The sequence below is a fragment of the Glandiceps talaboti genome, chromosome 1, assembly GCF_964340395.1.
Source record: "Glandiceps talaboti chromosome 1, keGlaTala1.1, whole genome shotgun sequence".
NCBI classification, from domain to species: domain Eukaryota; kingdom Metazoa; phylum Hemichordata; class Enteropneusta; family Spengelidae; genus Glandiceps; species Glandiceps talaboti.
The window spans coordinates 10,620,946-10,636,952 of record NC_135549.1 but is presented as its reverse complement, the minus strand read 5'-3'; the positions used below and the strand labels follow the sequence as shown (position 1 = coordinate 10,636,952).

Sequence of the window (16,007 nt, the reverse complement as noted above, 5' to 3'; positions counted from 1 at the left end):
TGGGCATGTGCTAGTTCTGAATAAATGTCTCAGTAACTTTGTGACCTTCAAGGTTTCCTTCAAGATATTAGACGATTTATAGATTCGAAATGTATGAAGACGGAAATCGATTTAGGTGCCAGATTATATTTACAAATTACATGTTTTAATTTGTGGTATGATTATGATTGTTATGCGATACATTGAAGACAACCATGTACAGTGATATTACATGTACAAGTATTAAACGTAATTGCACATAACTTACACACAATAACTAAACCATGTCGTTGTACACCACAGCCATGAAGAAACGTCAGCTCTGGTTGTGAGAATGCTAAGCCTCAGACCACTAGAAGAAGTGGTCTGAGGCTAAACCGAGGTATCCGGCAAACAAATAACATTTCAAACGCAATACAACACCACAACAGTACAACGCAGCACCACAAGATTAATGACTCGTGTTGTCAAACCAAACCTGAATCTTGTCGGATTCATTTATTGTCGTTGTCACCAATAATCAGATACACATAACATTCGTAAACAGAGAAGACAATATAAACTGGTACAAGTCTACGTCAACGTTAGACAATCATGGATGAAAGTTATCACTTCAAACAGTTATACAGCACTCAACAAAGAAAGAAAACTCTAAAATATACAAATTCAGGAAGAAAAGGGAAAACAAAAACAATCATTCACGGTAATCTATTCCAGCAAGATTGGGTTCATGTTCTATGCAATGCACAGGTACATGTAATAGCCTCCAAAACTTATCGGTGAACATACCGCTGTGAGTAACACTTAGAGGAAAATTAATGCATTCCGATTTTGTCTGTAATTTGAGATAACCATTGTCGCACACTGTCTTGGTTTCTTTTCATCCATTTGACATTCGTCTCTACTTTCTCTACTGCCGTGTAGAATCCACTTGCTGCAAACTCTGGCATATCGCTATGGTGTCTGCCAAAGGCAAGAAGCTGGAACGAAGAGAAAATGTTTCACCGTGAGTTTTTAGAAATGAAACAGAATAGCAGAATTTCATGGTGATCCAAATCCCATTGACCTTTTATGAAAGTCTTATTTGCTGTCAAGTTGAATTGTGAGTCAGTGATTTGACAAGTTGTCCACGATCGATTAAAATGTTCCTTAGTACAAACTGACTCTGGTAAATTAATAACCCAAACTAACGTTATTCTAGTATATTCACTCTAAAACGTGATCAATTTTGAGAAATCTATGACCCCACCCCCTCCTGCATATATTTGATACTGATCCTCAGTACTCCATTTTCAAGTCCACTCTGTAAACTTCTTGCTCACCTGTTCTAAATCATAATCCGTATTCATCCACGGGGCAAAGTCCCATACAACATAATATGCTGTTGTGTTATATCTACAATAAAGGGGAAAACAAAAATAAACAAATAAATTAAGTGAGCTGCTGAAATATTTAAATTTGCTTAATCGCAAATCTCAGGCTGTTAGTCCATGTGTCATTTAATTGTATTACCTATCATATATGTCTGTTCATCCATCCGCGTGTATGTTTGTGTCTGTCTCCATTTCTCCTGTCTTACTGTTCCCATTTCTCTCTCTCTCTGTTCTCTCTTTCTCTCTTCTCTCTCTCTCTCTCTCTCTCTCTCTCTCTCTCTCTCTCTCTCTCTCTCTCTCTCTCTCTCTCTCTCTCTCTCTCTCTCTCTCTCTCTCTCTCTCTCTCTCTCTCTCTTTAACCTCACCGTTCTTGGAGTGACTCAAACTGCGATAGGGTAAACATCCATGCAGTAGAGAATCCCTGAGATGATTTTTCTCGACAATTGGCAATGGCAGTCGGTGCGTTGCTCTTTGAGTGATAATCCTCCATATATCTGTAAAAAGCATTCTTATGCTAAATGCTAATGGCGGATTGTTTTGGTTAATGTTTGGCCATTTTGTTTTAGTCTGATATATATATTTTTGCAAATAATTTGCGTTTTTTTCAGTTATTATTTTAGTTTTCTAAAATACACATATAAATAACTATATATATATATATATATATATAAATAACTATATATAACTATATAACTATATATATATATATATATATATATATAAATAACTATATATATATATATATACATATATATATATATATATATATATATATATATATATATATATATATATATATATATATATATATATATATATATATATATATACCAAAGCTTGAAGCCTTTCACAGTAATACAGTACTACAAGTTCAAAATAAATCACTGTAACCTGTTAATAACTTCAATGAAAAGTAACTGACTTGTCGGTTAACCTATCCTTACCTTTGTAAAAGCCATGTGTCCCTGGTACAACCCAATGCAGACTGAAGTTTCCAAAGTTGACTGTTGTCTGTTTCTTGTTCTGCTTGTTGATATACAAATTCCCATTCTACCGGTCCACCATGTCGAACTGCCGTACAGTACACCGCACTCCTTACTTCTTCAGGAATTCTCCAGATATAGGAATGAAGAAATATGTGGAACATTGCAATCTCTATTCCTCTATTCTGTTTACAACACCTGATGAACTCGCCTTAAAAGCATTTTGTATGTTGGTGGCACTGCTTAGTTCTGTTTGTGTTACTCGTTAGGGGACCGGGGGTTATGTCTGTCTGTCTGTCTGTCTGTCTGTCTGTCTGTCTGTCTGTCTGTCTGTCCGTCTGTCTGTCTGTGCGCGTGCGACACAACTCAAGCTGTTTACCAACATCGTCAGTGTTTCTTAATGTTTGCTCTACTATGCTTATATTTCATATGAAAGTCACGAATTAACTCTATGCTGATATATCTATAAATCGTAGTAATAAACGCAAATGAAAAATAGATGGTGTCAACAAAACACAGCTCAACAGGTTTCCAAAAGAGATCGCTGTTGTAATTATACTTGCACGCAACTCACGAAGCCAACTATTAAAGCAATATATATATATATATATATATATATATATATATATATATATATATATATATATATATATATATATATATATATATATATATAATGGATTAATTGTATTCATTAATCATATCAATTCTTCTGAATTAGAAGCGTACATCTGTATATCTCATTGATAATAGTGACAGGAACCTTTACAAGCATCGTTATATATATAAGATTATAGACCACATTTCCTATCTAGTTTGTGTTATTATATGTATATATATAGATATATATATGTATGTGTAAATACTCACGGATTGTTTTCAGTATCTTGCATCCAATCAGCAAACATATTTGTTGAATTATCGACGCAGCTGTTGTAATTGTACATGCATGCTAAGTCGATGGCTAATTCACGATGCCAGCTAAAGAAAATTTAAAATATATATATTATAGATCGCTCAGAAATATAACCATATATCCCTACAGATCCTACATTTGTTTGCAAAATGGTTCGCGAACGTCATGTGTTTAGGCCTAACCCTTTTACAATAACCAGTTGAAAACTTTTGCATAAAACAGTTTTCTTATGGAAACAATTTCGTTAACATTAGTTTCAGTGATAGAGTTCAACAAAAAATTGTACTTTTGAACTAAAGGATTGAATGGGAAACTGTAATGTCAGATAGTGTACCAAACTATAATGACCTACGAGGACTCAATGCGTATTTTTTTATGATGATGGCATTGTTTCCCTTTATCGCATATGTGTACTTACTAATCTATGTCTTGACTATCTTTAAAGTTCCACCCATAAAACTCATAGCTCGGAGAAACTTGATAACGCCAATAGTTCTGAAATTGGAACAAAGCTTTTAGGGGGTTTAAAAAAAATTATGTTTGAAATGATCAGTTCAGAAGAACAAAATGTGCAATGTTATTTTTAACTAATTAAAGATATAAGTCTGCATGAGGCTACTCCAAATTCGTAATCATAATAATACAGAAACTTCAAGCAAACAAAAAAATAAACAAACACGCAAGAGCACAAAAACACATACGTACGCGCGAACTGCACACACACACACAACACACACACACACACACACACACACACACACACACACACACACACACACACACACACATGTACGCATACAGGCAGGCAGGCATACAGGCATACATACATACATACATACATACATACATACATACATACATACATACATATATACATGCAGACGGACGGACGGACGGACGGACAGACAGACAGACAGACAGACAGACAGACAGACAGACAGACAGACAGACAGACAGACAAAAACACGTGAGTCTCTCACCTCGTGCATACCAAACTCTGCAGTTCGTAGTAACATCTTATCCGTAAATGGTAGAACCTGAGCGATGAGATACCATGGCATATATTCCTTCTCTTCGTGTAGGTATTCTGTCAACTTGAGGGCGTTAACATGGTCTGTATGGAAGGTTTCTGATACCCTGAAGGCATCATCCACGAGAGAAGATCTGCTCTGTGACGTAATCACCTACAAAATGAGGAATGGTTCTTTAGTATTTATATAACCGAAATTTGCATGAAAAGAGGCCTTTTTAGTTACTTGGGATAACATTAATATACACCACCTCTTTTACAGTATAGGTAGTAACACTAGTGTTATTCAAAGCTGCCATGTGTAAGTTCGGTTACATTCATTCTACAGCACCGACCGATCCTCTGTCACTGGGGTTATTTATAGCGGACAAGTGACTGGCCTTTTGTGAGCTGAAGTTCTATATATAAGTCATGTGAAGCATCAAAATCATGTACGTTGAAATATCCTAAAAGGGTGATGTCTGAAAGTGTTGTACCATGCATGCAATACTATAACTGACCATACATGCCAACTATACTTACAATATACTATGTTACTGTGAATGTAGTCAAATACAACGGATCAAAAATGACAGGTAATCTCTCGTAAAAGTACACAGATTGTATCCTAAACGGAAAAGAGTCTTTTTTTACGGATATGACACCATATAAAATCTTATTAGTTATTCTATTCCTCAAATAAATTGTGTTCTAGTTTATTTTAGATAATCGATTACCTCGTGGTCATCTCTCAGTTGTTCAGCTAATTTATTCCAATTATCATCATCATAATTAACACGATAAAATCCAGTTTTGTTGATGTTGACAAATATCCAGTCCTCCTCGTCGACGTTACTAAGATCGATATCAGCTGGAACACAACAATAACAACAACATAAAATAAAGTTAGTTCAAAACTTCACAATAACTTACTATTTGCTGTGAAGCAGGGAAAAGCACATTACAGTGATGAGTAAAGAAAAAACGGGAACAAAACAAACGAATGAATAAAAGCAAACTTTTAAAGTAAAATAACCTCTAAAACCAGAAACAGCAAAAGTGATAGAAAGACTACATTGCTATGAAACAGTTTTGATTTGGACCAACCTGGTCCTCTGTTCATCCATAGTTTCTCTGGATTCATCATGCCTTCTTGAACATTTCCCATAGTTGTATAGGTAGTAGGAATGTACCAGGTATATCTGAAATGAGAAAAACAAAATACTATGCCGATTAGGACAATCCTGCTGACCACCACCACCACCACCACCACCACCACCACCACCCACAACAACAACACCAACGACGACAACAACAACAACAACAACATCATCATCATCATTATCATCATCATCATCATCATCATCATCATCATCATCATCATCGATTATGCCATTGCCATAGCAACAACGTCACTACCACATTGATGATTACAGGCATTAACAGGATAGACGAGAAAAAGGAACAACACTCCAAAACGATCGTGAAGAGTCGGATGAACGTGACTTCATTGGTTAAACTTAGATAGTACATATGCCAACGGATATGACACCATATAAAATCATTCTTGGGATCTTATACAGTAATATTGATTGGTTTCTCTTTCATCAACAGCACCAGTACCAGTACCAGTACCACGTCCCATTTTCGTCAGTCCCTCCCCCCCCCCCTTTCTCAAGTTCTCTGGCCCTTTCCATTCTCCTCATTTATTGTGTCACCCTTTCTAAAAATTATACTAACAATTCACTGTATTAATAATAATATTTATAATATAACTGTACTTACCCTAAATGTGGCCACCTGTCGCTATGGTTATCATTTGGGTCGCTGAAAAAACGCTCTTGAGAGAGAACAGCGACCTCTGGAGATGAACGGTTTACTGTAACAATTGGGTAGCCTGGCTGCAATGTCCACGTATCCATGATAAGTTTAATGTTGTAGTTACCATGACCAAGGTCAGCCTTGTATGGATATGATCAAAATTGATACACTATATTAATAAGTAACATAAATGAAATAGTCATGAAGAACAACCAGCAATTACAAAGAGGGATGGGGTATACGCTAATGTTTTCACAATTTCAAAATTCGGTGAAGTGGTCAAGATATATAGGCGACTGTATCTTTTTAGGATAATATAACGACTTGCTTGATGAGTGATGAGTGACTCGGTGACGTTGTTCCATATATGATAGAACGTCGGAGGTTGTAGAGTCACTGATTATACACGTACGCCGCCAGAGAGGATAATTATGTTATAAAATGAATATTTACCAACGGTAACATACTCACTTCAGTTAAAACTTGCCACAGGTCGTCGGACACTGTATTGCTGTACTGATAAATTTTCAAATAATTTCTAATCCCAGCCATTAAAACACTTGGGTCCATGAAAGCTAAGAATTGACGAATTATACAGCCTCCCTGTTGAAGTTAAACATTAGACATTATATTGAGAAGAATGTATATGATAGTTTTATACTTATACTGCCATATCATCTAAATACGAAATTCAACATAATTTAATAATGTTATTGTATTAACACAAAAAAACTGAAACACTTTTGTACATGAAATATTTTAACAGGTTTAGTCACATTTCGTGAGAGTACAGTGAGGGGTCTATCAAGTCCTCAGACATCTAAAGGGTGCCGAGAAAATGTTGTTTCAACCAGGAAAGTATAGTCATGTAACATTGGGTGAAGTTCTCCAAATGAAAATAATACACCGTATCATGATTACAAATGATATCAATAACTGTACAGAGAGGAAGACCAACCTTTGAATAGGAAATGGTGTCAAACATCGAATTAATTTCTTCTATCCATCCGGTCTCTCTGATAATTGGATTCGAAGTGGCTGAGTTAGAATCGGCTGCTAGAGCATATCCCATGGCATATTTTAACATCATGTCCCACTACAGTATAAAACATAGTAAGTCATCAATTCATCAATTCAATTAGGCTTTTACTTTCAGTTTTAAAAAAACATACTTACCTTTGGCACTTTCGTTATCAGTATATTGTTGTATTAAAAGACAATGCGTGTCTACGTCACGACAATGCGTGTCTACGTCATTGGTTCTGCTGTGTTCAAAATATGAGTCAAAACGTTCAAAATTGCCGTTACTTTCCCCGATTTTTCTTTGACATTACTGGCGCAGGTATAATTATGTTATTCTCCAATATTTTTCTTCATTCAGCCGGAAAATATTCATGACCTAAGGGTTGCCACTACAAGTAGCTTGACGAGTAGTGACGTAGGTCACGAATATTTTCCTTGGCCGAACGAAATAACATCTAAAAACATACATGCTGTCACAGGGATTAGACTGTAAGATACGTCGTGTTATTAAGCCCTGATCAGGCTTGTCAAATCACTTGGAGTCATAACATGTCGTGCCGAACTTACTACACAAAATATAATAAGTTACTTACCAATCTCCATTCTGGTTCCACGATATGAACTCCTGTATATTCTACAAAGGTTGCGAAACCTTCATTTAGCCACAAGTGGTCCCACCAATCCATAGTCACTAAATTGCCAAACCACTGATATAAGAGAAAATGTATAAATATTAGTATTGTAAAAAAGAATTCAGTGAACAATATAGTTGGTTGTCGGGACGAAAAAGATTATAATTATTCTCGTTACAGCTTTTAAAGACATTTGACGAACATTTGTAGTCTACAGAGTTCCATCTCAGAAACATAAATAAAAAACCCCAATGTTTTATCAGTATGTTCATTACCATATGTCCAAGTTCATGTGCTATATAGACGGCAACAATAACACGTCTTTCCGGTGAGTGGATAGTTGGGTCATACAACATTACACTTTCTCTATACAGTACTAAACCCCAGTTTTCCATTGCTCCAGCAGAAAAGTGAGGTACGGCGGCCATGTCTGTTGAAGACGAAAGATAGCAACATAAAAAAAGGCGACAAAATTCACACAAGTATCATCATCATCATCATCATCATCATCATCATCATCATCATCATCATCATCACCATCATCATCATCATCATCATCATCATCACCACCACCACCACCACCATCATCATCATCATCATCATCATCATCATCATCATCATCATCATCATCATCATCATCATCATCATCATCATCGATTATGCCATTGCCATAGTAACAACGTCACCACCACATTGATGATTACAGGCATTAACAGGATAGACGAGAAAAAGGACCAACACTCCAAAACGATCGGGAAGAGTCGGATGAACGTGACTTCGTTGGTTAAACTTAGATAGTACATATGCCAACGGATATGACAGCATATAAAATCATTCTTGGGATCTTACATAGTATTATTGATTGGTTTCTCTTTCATGTCGAAAAAGCTATCCACAGACACTCTAATTACGTGTACAATGTCCTATACTATTGATCAACTCATCGGAACATTAGTGTTACACGAATTTGCCCAGTGAAAAGTATCTAAGTTAACTTTATACACTTCCTAAAGTTATAAACATTCCTGGTTTTAGTGACACTGAATACATTTTGTACTACAAAACTTACCAACTTTCTTGAGCGGATAAGGCATGTCTAGATTGTCTTCAAAGATAGTTAATAGTTCGGAACCAGTGTACATGGAGTAATTTGCTGCATCGATATAGTCAGACCTTGCCCAAACTCTCATCTAAGATTTTAAGAAAGAAGCATATCAGAGGCAAGATAAGCATATCAGAGTGATAAACTATAGTTTATCTTGTTCGATACTACGTTGCATATTTTTGCAACAACTGTAAATAGCTTTTTCATTCAACAATCTATACAAATGGTCATGGATACTGTGACGTTAGAACATGATAGTTAGTAAACGCAGTATTCGGTGATATCTCATCGACGTCTCTTTGCAGTAATAATTCTCAAATTAAAAACGAGAAGAGAAACTAAAAAGATATAATGAAAAGGTTTAAAGGCATGAACTTTGAAACTCCTGTAAGTATGATTCTAGATTACATTATCGCAGAATGGCATGTATAGTATTACTGACATATTGAATACCATACGCTAATACCTATCAATCAAAATAGAATATGGAAGACTAATCTACATTTGTTGGTATTTATCATTTTCCCCTCCACTGTCTATGCTTAAACTGAAAACTTGAATGTAACAATGTGATATCTCTTCATGAAAATCGATGCATTTATCAACAAAGGGCTATGTGACGAAAACATACCAACACTCCATGGGTCGTATTCATTTCCATGTATTCGAAATCACTTATCAGAAAAGCCACCAAGTAAACAGACATACGAACACTGGTGTCGAAATGAGTCTCAACCCAGTTTCCATCTTCGATGATCACTGTTGCTATGTCGTCCATGTTGGACACTGCCGTTCTACTTGGGCGATGGACTAGAATCACATCAAACGTTGCTTTGAAGTTTGGTTCGTCAAAACAGGGAAATGCCCGCCTGGCATCAGTTGATTGGAACTGCGTCAAAGCTAGCCATCTAAAAATATTAAATGTAAGTGTTGAATGTGCATAAATTTGAAGGAGATTACAAAGTTATTTAGACTTATTAAAGTGTTTTGGCGGTCTGCCTCTCAGCTTCAGCTGTTGACTGACCTATTTTCCCGTTTGCCTCTCAGTGACTGCTTTGACCAAAATGAAAATAAGTCTCCGCAAATCAAGACTGGGCATGCTTTACAAACAAACAAACAAGGCTGCCAGCATGCAGTCAATGAGCAATTGCTATGCACCTCGACTTTATAAAAGTAGTTAGTTATTGCTGGTTTGAAAAGAAATAAATGACACTTAAAAATCAATGACACACTAGATAAGACTGAGACAAAATCGCCTAAAATTCACCCATGTTAAACATTTCATGATACAAAACTATGTATCGACCATTTGAGAATAAAACAAAGAGTGTGCTTCGTGTTTACCAAACCTTATTTAAGCTAAACTGGTGTGAGAGGCACCAACATTCTTTAGTTCATCATTGTTTCCCTTTATTGAAAACGATTGCCAATACCGCAATGACAGTTACAGGTTTTGATAAATTTAATTAGTCAATAACGTCGCCAGTTTCTGACACCCGACACGCATAGTCCAACATGAGACACCACTGTTTTGGAGAAGTCCATCCAGGTATGTTTTTCCATGATGGTGATACTTCAATGGTTCATCGTTCAACTTGGTGACATTGCTTGACAATATCAGGTTCAAGATTAGAAGGGCATGACGACACGCTCTCTCAGAATGACCACTAGAGGGCAAGTCAGAATGGCGATATTGATGAACTTGAAAAATTATAATATTGAAATTTAGTTAACAGTAATAAAGATGGTAAATACATGCAATAAGTGGTATAAATATTATCAATAGTCAAACATCTTATCAATTAATGCAAGTCAAGTTCTTTGGGTGAACTTCTTTCTCAGGCTCTTTTAGAAAACGTCCGCGCTTAACAACCCCCACCCTTCCTTTGATACTCGAATGAATAGCTACATTGCATTCAATATATTAACATAATGATAAAAACCCGTCTAGTATTTTTGATGATCTGTGCCGTGAAGTGAGTATAAAATCACCCTATAACGTTGTTTCATTATATCAATTTTGTTTCTTTATAACCCTGATTTGAATGAGATTTCTTGGTTGCATCCAAATAGTGTCACCCAGCCGTTAATTTAGTTTGCCTAAATGTGGTGGTACTACTCTCCTAGTCACTACGTATCAGTAAATAGATGAACATATTCAATTCTCAGTATGAAACAAAAAATAATACTGACAAGAGCTGGAATGTACCCCTTTAAAGTCCGTTCTACTCCCACCCACTGAGATGTATTATCTTCCCCTTTATAAAAAAATTATTTAAAAAAATTGATTGGTCATCTCCACTTGTTACTGTAAATTCCAAGTCCACAGATCTAGTACGCTTACTACAGTTATATTGAGTTCTGAATAGAATAATTTCTTATTTGGCTTGTTTTGTTGTTTATCTTATCGAGAAGCAGGCATGGATACTGACCAGTTAAACGCTTGTACCGAGTAATGACTGAATAATGATGAATACTGACCCGTTTTAAGTGACGGGATGGTGATAAAGTTGTTAAATCATACTCTGGCATCCTTGGAAGGCTATCTCATTTATTGACCAATTTTCGTATAATAAAAATTCTTCAAATGTTTTGCTGACGCGTGAAACATTAATATCCACATATTTAACTACCAGGTCAAGAATACCTGCAAATCAATCTACGCACATCTTCGCGGCATTGCATCTATAAGGCACTACATCACTGATGACGTTTGTTGTACTTTAATCCATGTAATCTTATCAGCCAAGCCTTGAAGCCTTGACTACTGTAATGCACCAAAATAAACCTATTACAACGTGTTCAAAATACAGCGGCAAGGATCATAGCTCGTACCAAGAAGTTTGAACACATTTCTCCAGTTCTCATTGGTTACCAGTTCGTTTCAGGATTGATTCCAAAATGTTACTGTTGACATATAAATCTCTTCATGGCTTACATTGTAACTCCAGAGTACATTATGTTTGATCTCCAGCCATACACACCGAGTTGAGTCGCACTCTACGTTCTACAAACAAGAATCTGCTTACAACAAATTGCAGACAAGTCACCTATGGAGGTCGTTTATTCTCATATGTCACCCCCAAACTATGCAGCGCTTTGCCACTCGACATTCGCCAAGCTTCCAGCCTGGGTTGTTTCAAAACAAAACTGAAGACTTATTTGTTCACCAAAGCCTGTGGTGTGCTTTAGCCATTCAGCGCTACTGAACAGAACATTGCTCTAGAAATCGGCTATAGAAATTTGATTGACTGATTGATTGACTGATTGATTGATTGATTGATTGATTGATTGATTGATTGATTGATTGATTGATTGATTGATTGATTGATTGGTTGGTTGGTTGATTGATTGGTTGGTTGGTTGGTTGGTTGGTTGGTTGGTTGGTTGGTTGGTTGGTTGGTTGGTTGGTTGGTTGGTTGGTTGGTTGGTTGGTTGGTTGGTTGGTAGGTAGGTAGGTTGGTTGGTTGGTTGGTTGGTTGGTTGGTTGATTGATTGATTGATTGATTGATTGATTGATTGATTGATTGATTGATTGATTGATTGATTGATTGATTGATTGATTGATTGATTGAAAACAAATGATGGATTTATTTAGTATGATAAACAACAAACAAAGGTTTACATCGGTCTCAAATCGTTCCAAAAAATCCTACACATGTGTAATCAACAATAAACGTGTTGTCACACGTACAAAATATAATTGAAAACTTACACTATGATGTCTACTTCATTTTAATATTTCTTCAGCGAATAGATATGTGTAACAAATAACCGGGCGGCTCTTACACGAAACATCACATTAGAATTCATTTTAGCTGACCAGAAATATAGGAATTTGTACGTTTATAATACTATGGTGTTTGCTGCAGTACATGTACCCCCAGCGTGGGGTCCTTAGTCTTGACAACGAATATTTTAATGTAGGTTAGTGCAAAATCTACACTAGTAGATTGATGTACTAATGTGAATACGATAAGTAGGCCGAGGGGGTAAACCTTGAACAGAATATCCCACCATACCACGAAGTCTAAGCAAGCAAGAAGCTAGGGATGATATAGTTAATTTATGTACACCAATTGCGATAGCTGTTATCTTTACAAAGTCGGTGACAGCTACCGACCAATTAACCTGCTGCCCGATCTGGTTGTATAAGGCGGTTTATTAACTAGAATAAACCCACAAAACATGTGACACGAGAGGGGACACAAGTCAAAACAAGTAGCAATGGCTGAGTGGCCACTATGAAATTCTGTCACATTGACATTGATACAGACGAATCACTGAGGGCGAAGTAGTTTATTTAGTATGATGGTTTTACATGAAAGTGAAATACAAGCCAGTGTCAGTTTCTTCTTTAGCAGAGGAATTATCGAAACGTAGTACTTGATACTCAAACGAAATCGTGATACAATGCTAAAAGAAAATCTGAGTGTAAAATAAATTTAATGTGTAAGGGCTACCATTGTCAGACTGGATCCAACACATACCACATCAGATGTCATAAGCTATGAAGATGGTTCAAATATATGTCGGCGGTGTATGTTTCATTAATATCTTTCATGAGTAGTTTTGGTGAATGGAGCAAATCATTTAAAAAAGATATATTAAACTAAATTTCTCATCGAGGAACTCTAGCTACTGAGCAATGTGTAAGACCAATTCAGACATACCTCGTTTCAGTTTCACCGTCTGTCTCGACTTCATAATAGCTCCTATAAAATCCCTTGTAGTCAGAATGGTTCAGAAACCCGATAAAGTCGATTTGTAGCAAATAATGTTCATTCACTTGCAGTTCGTCTTCAGTTTCAATTATCAAGAATTCATATTCTTCTTCAGAGAAGCTTACATCTTTAATACTAACTGGGTCGTTATTTAATGCGGTTTTGACACTAACTGAGTCTGTGTCAATATTTAAAAGTCTGTGGTGTACCTTGATAATATTCGTAGCTTTAGTGCACACTATCGTTATGTTAACAAGCCCATCATACTGGAACTGACGCTCGGCATCTTCTTCGTCCAAATATACTTTCAGTTTCAACCAATAGTTGAGCGGTTCTAGTGTGTCGGGTAGTCGACCTTCAAACTCCCCTCGGTCTGGAGACTCGGGTAGCTCGGGTACAGGAGGGTACACTTCGTCTGTATCTTCACCGGTGTCCTCACAAGTTCGATCGGGTGCGAAGTAGAATAAGCAAGCCACGCCGGCTATCACAGCTATGAAAATAAGAACAATGATATAGCCAGTACTTTTCTTGATAAATACCCCATTTCCATGTTTAGCTTTGTATGTAAGAACCTCGTCCTCCGTTGGTTGTGAGTTGTGGTTATACATCGTTTAGTGCTACACAGTGCGAGTTTCAACTTTGTCTGTCATGCGCCCTGCCAATAAAGACTATTTAGTATCCGAATTTGTTATCGTTGCTATTGACATCAAGTAAATTTTAACGGTTATAAATGAGGAGACCGATCCATTAGTCTGATGTCGACCCTAGAGAAAGATAAGATATTATATACAGTTAAATGCCCTAAATGCATTCAAGTAGCAGCTAGCGATGTTGTAGTAAGTCTTTCTGACACGTGCATATCAGTGTTAGTGTCAATCCAGCTACACCCTTCAAAAAAACTCCCGACAGAAACAAGATATAGATGTGTATGCCAGAAAGCTTCATTGACCCCAAATGACCTTCAGTGATTGCTTGAGCTGAGCAAAGAAGTGAAACATTTCCTACTCGTGTTTCACATTAACAGAATCTTTTAGATTCCGATTAAAGTTGTATAATTGTACAAAAATGAGCAGCTATGCATGCAGTAAGATCTCGATTTCAAAACTACTGTGAGATGAAATGTGCGCTTTTGTAAATAATGACGAGATTTTATTGTTACCTTCAAATTACAGAAATAGTTTTAGCACAATATTTTGTAAACCCAGGCAAGGAACCTAAGATATAAAACGTATTCTAAAATCTACACTTCTACAAACTGGCGGCCAAATCGAGTATTAACCTCATCGAGATATTATATACTTTTCATTTTCTAGATAAAAGAATCTTCCGCCTTTTCAATGTGTATAGAAAGACTTTCATACTTCTAAAAGATTATGTTCCGAAATGGTTTGATGTTAAGTAAATACAGCCAAAAACGATTGGCATTTCCGCAAACATATTGTCTCACCAACCAGGTCATTAAAACAATTGCAACTGTTAGAATCCAAAAGTGTATATTCCATCAATGCATGTTCCTTTTCAGTGACATTTCAAAATTTATCAGATTTAGTGTGATTTTGGAATTGATGAATAATTCAGTGTGTCTAAGTGTTTAGTGTACATTATAAATGAAGTATAGGGTGTCAGCTAAGTACTATCAGTACAGTGTCAGCTAAGTGTTACGTACATCCAACTGTATCAAATCTGAATGACGAAATCGTGTATCAAATAAATAATATAGCGTTATCCGTTGATATCACCGCTGAATAACGATGAGCAAATATCTGAACGGGGCAGGATCATAACTTGAAACAGCTGTCCGCGTACAATTCTTGCATCATCTATTCTCAACGTAAATCAAGTGATCAGTACCATACGGCAATTTTCTATCCATTTTACTTCTGCGTCTTCAGCTCTGCTTGCAGAGACTAGGCATCCTATAAAATCTTCTTTATTATTTGTATTATTATCATTACTAGAAATTTAACCAATATACATAAAGATAATTTGATGATCCGAGAGCTTTCGACTGCAAGTTTTGTTCACACTAGGGCACTTTTTATTATGATAACTTCAAATCACAAAGTCAAAGTAAATCAAGTGATGTTGGTCTGTTGATTTTTTGATATCTGAATAGTACCAATCTTATATTGCATTTACAGTACATAGGAATGATAACACTATTTTTGCGTACAAAAAGCAAGCAATGCAATTATCTGTGAACACCATGATGTAATCTAACGAGATACAATAGCATATTTTGTTACAAATATTGGTTTGCCTAAATAGATTGACTATCAAGGTTGTCAACACGTTGCTTGGTATTGAAATACTCAGACATATGCAAATGTCCTGACTAGTGGTAAGAGAAATACCTTGTATGAATAGGCATATATTGCAAGATGTTTGGGTGAAATTTGAATACCCCCCCCCCCACGTCCATAAAGGAAGGTGGGTGCCATG

At 36.2% G+C, this 16,007-nt stretch overlaps 1 protein-coding gene across 1 annotated transcript; it reads right to left on the bottom strand.

The window, feature by feature from the left end:
• Window positions 1–556: 556 nt before the first annotated feature.
• Window positions 557–14,173, bottom strand: LOC144432973 (aminopeptidase N-like). The gene is made up of 17 exons (XM_078121289.1): window positions 13,515–14,173; window positions 9,473–9,749; window positions 8,806–8,926; window positions 8,012–8,166; window positions 7,698–7,811; window positions 7,040–7,177; window positions 6,553–6,684; window positions 6,046–6,221; window positions 5,368–5,462; window positions 4,998–5,131; window positions 4,232–4,435; window positions 3,670–3,746; window positions 3,206–3,316; window positions 2,297–2,464; window positions 1,718–1,846; window positions 1,302–1,374; window positions 557–959 (listed from the first exon to the last, which is right to left on the bottom strand). The coding sequence occupies exons 1-17, from the start codon at window positions 14,171–14,173 to the stop codon at window positions 795–797; spliced, it is 2,928 nt and encodes a 975-aa protein (XP_077977415.1). The 3' UTR covers window positions 557–794.
• Window positions 14,174–16,007: the final 1,834 nt, after the last annotated feature.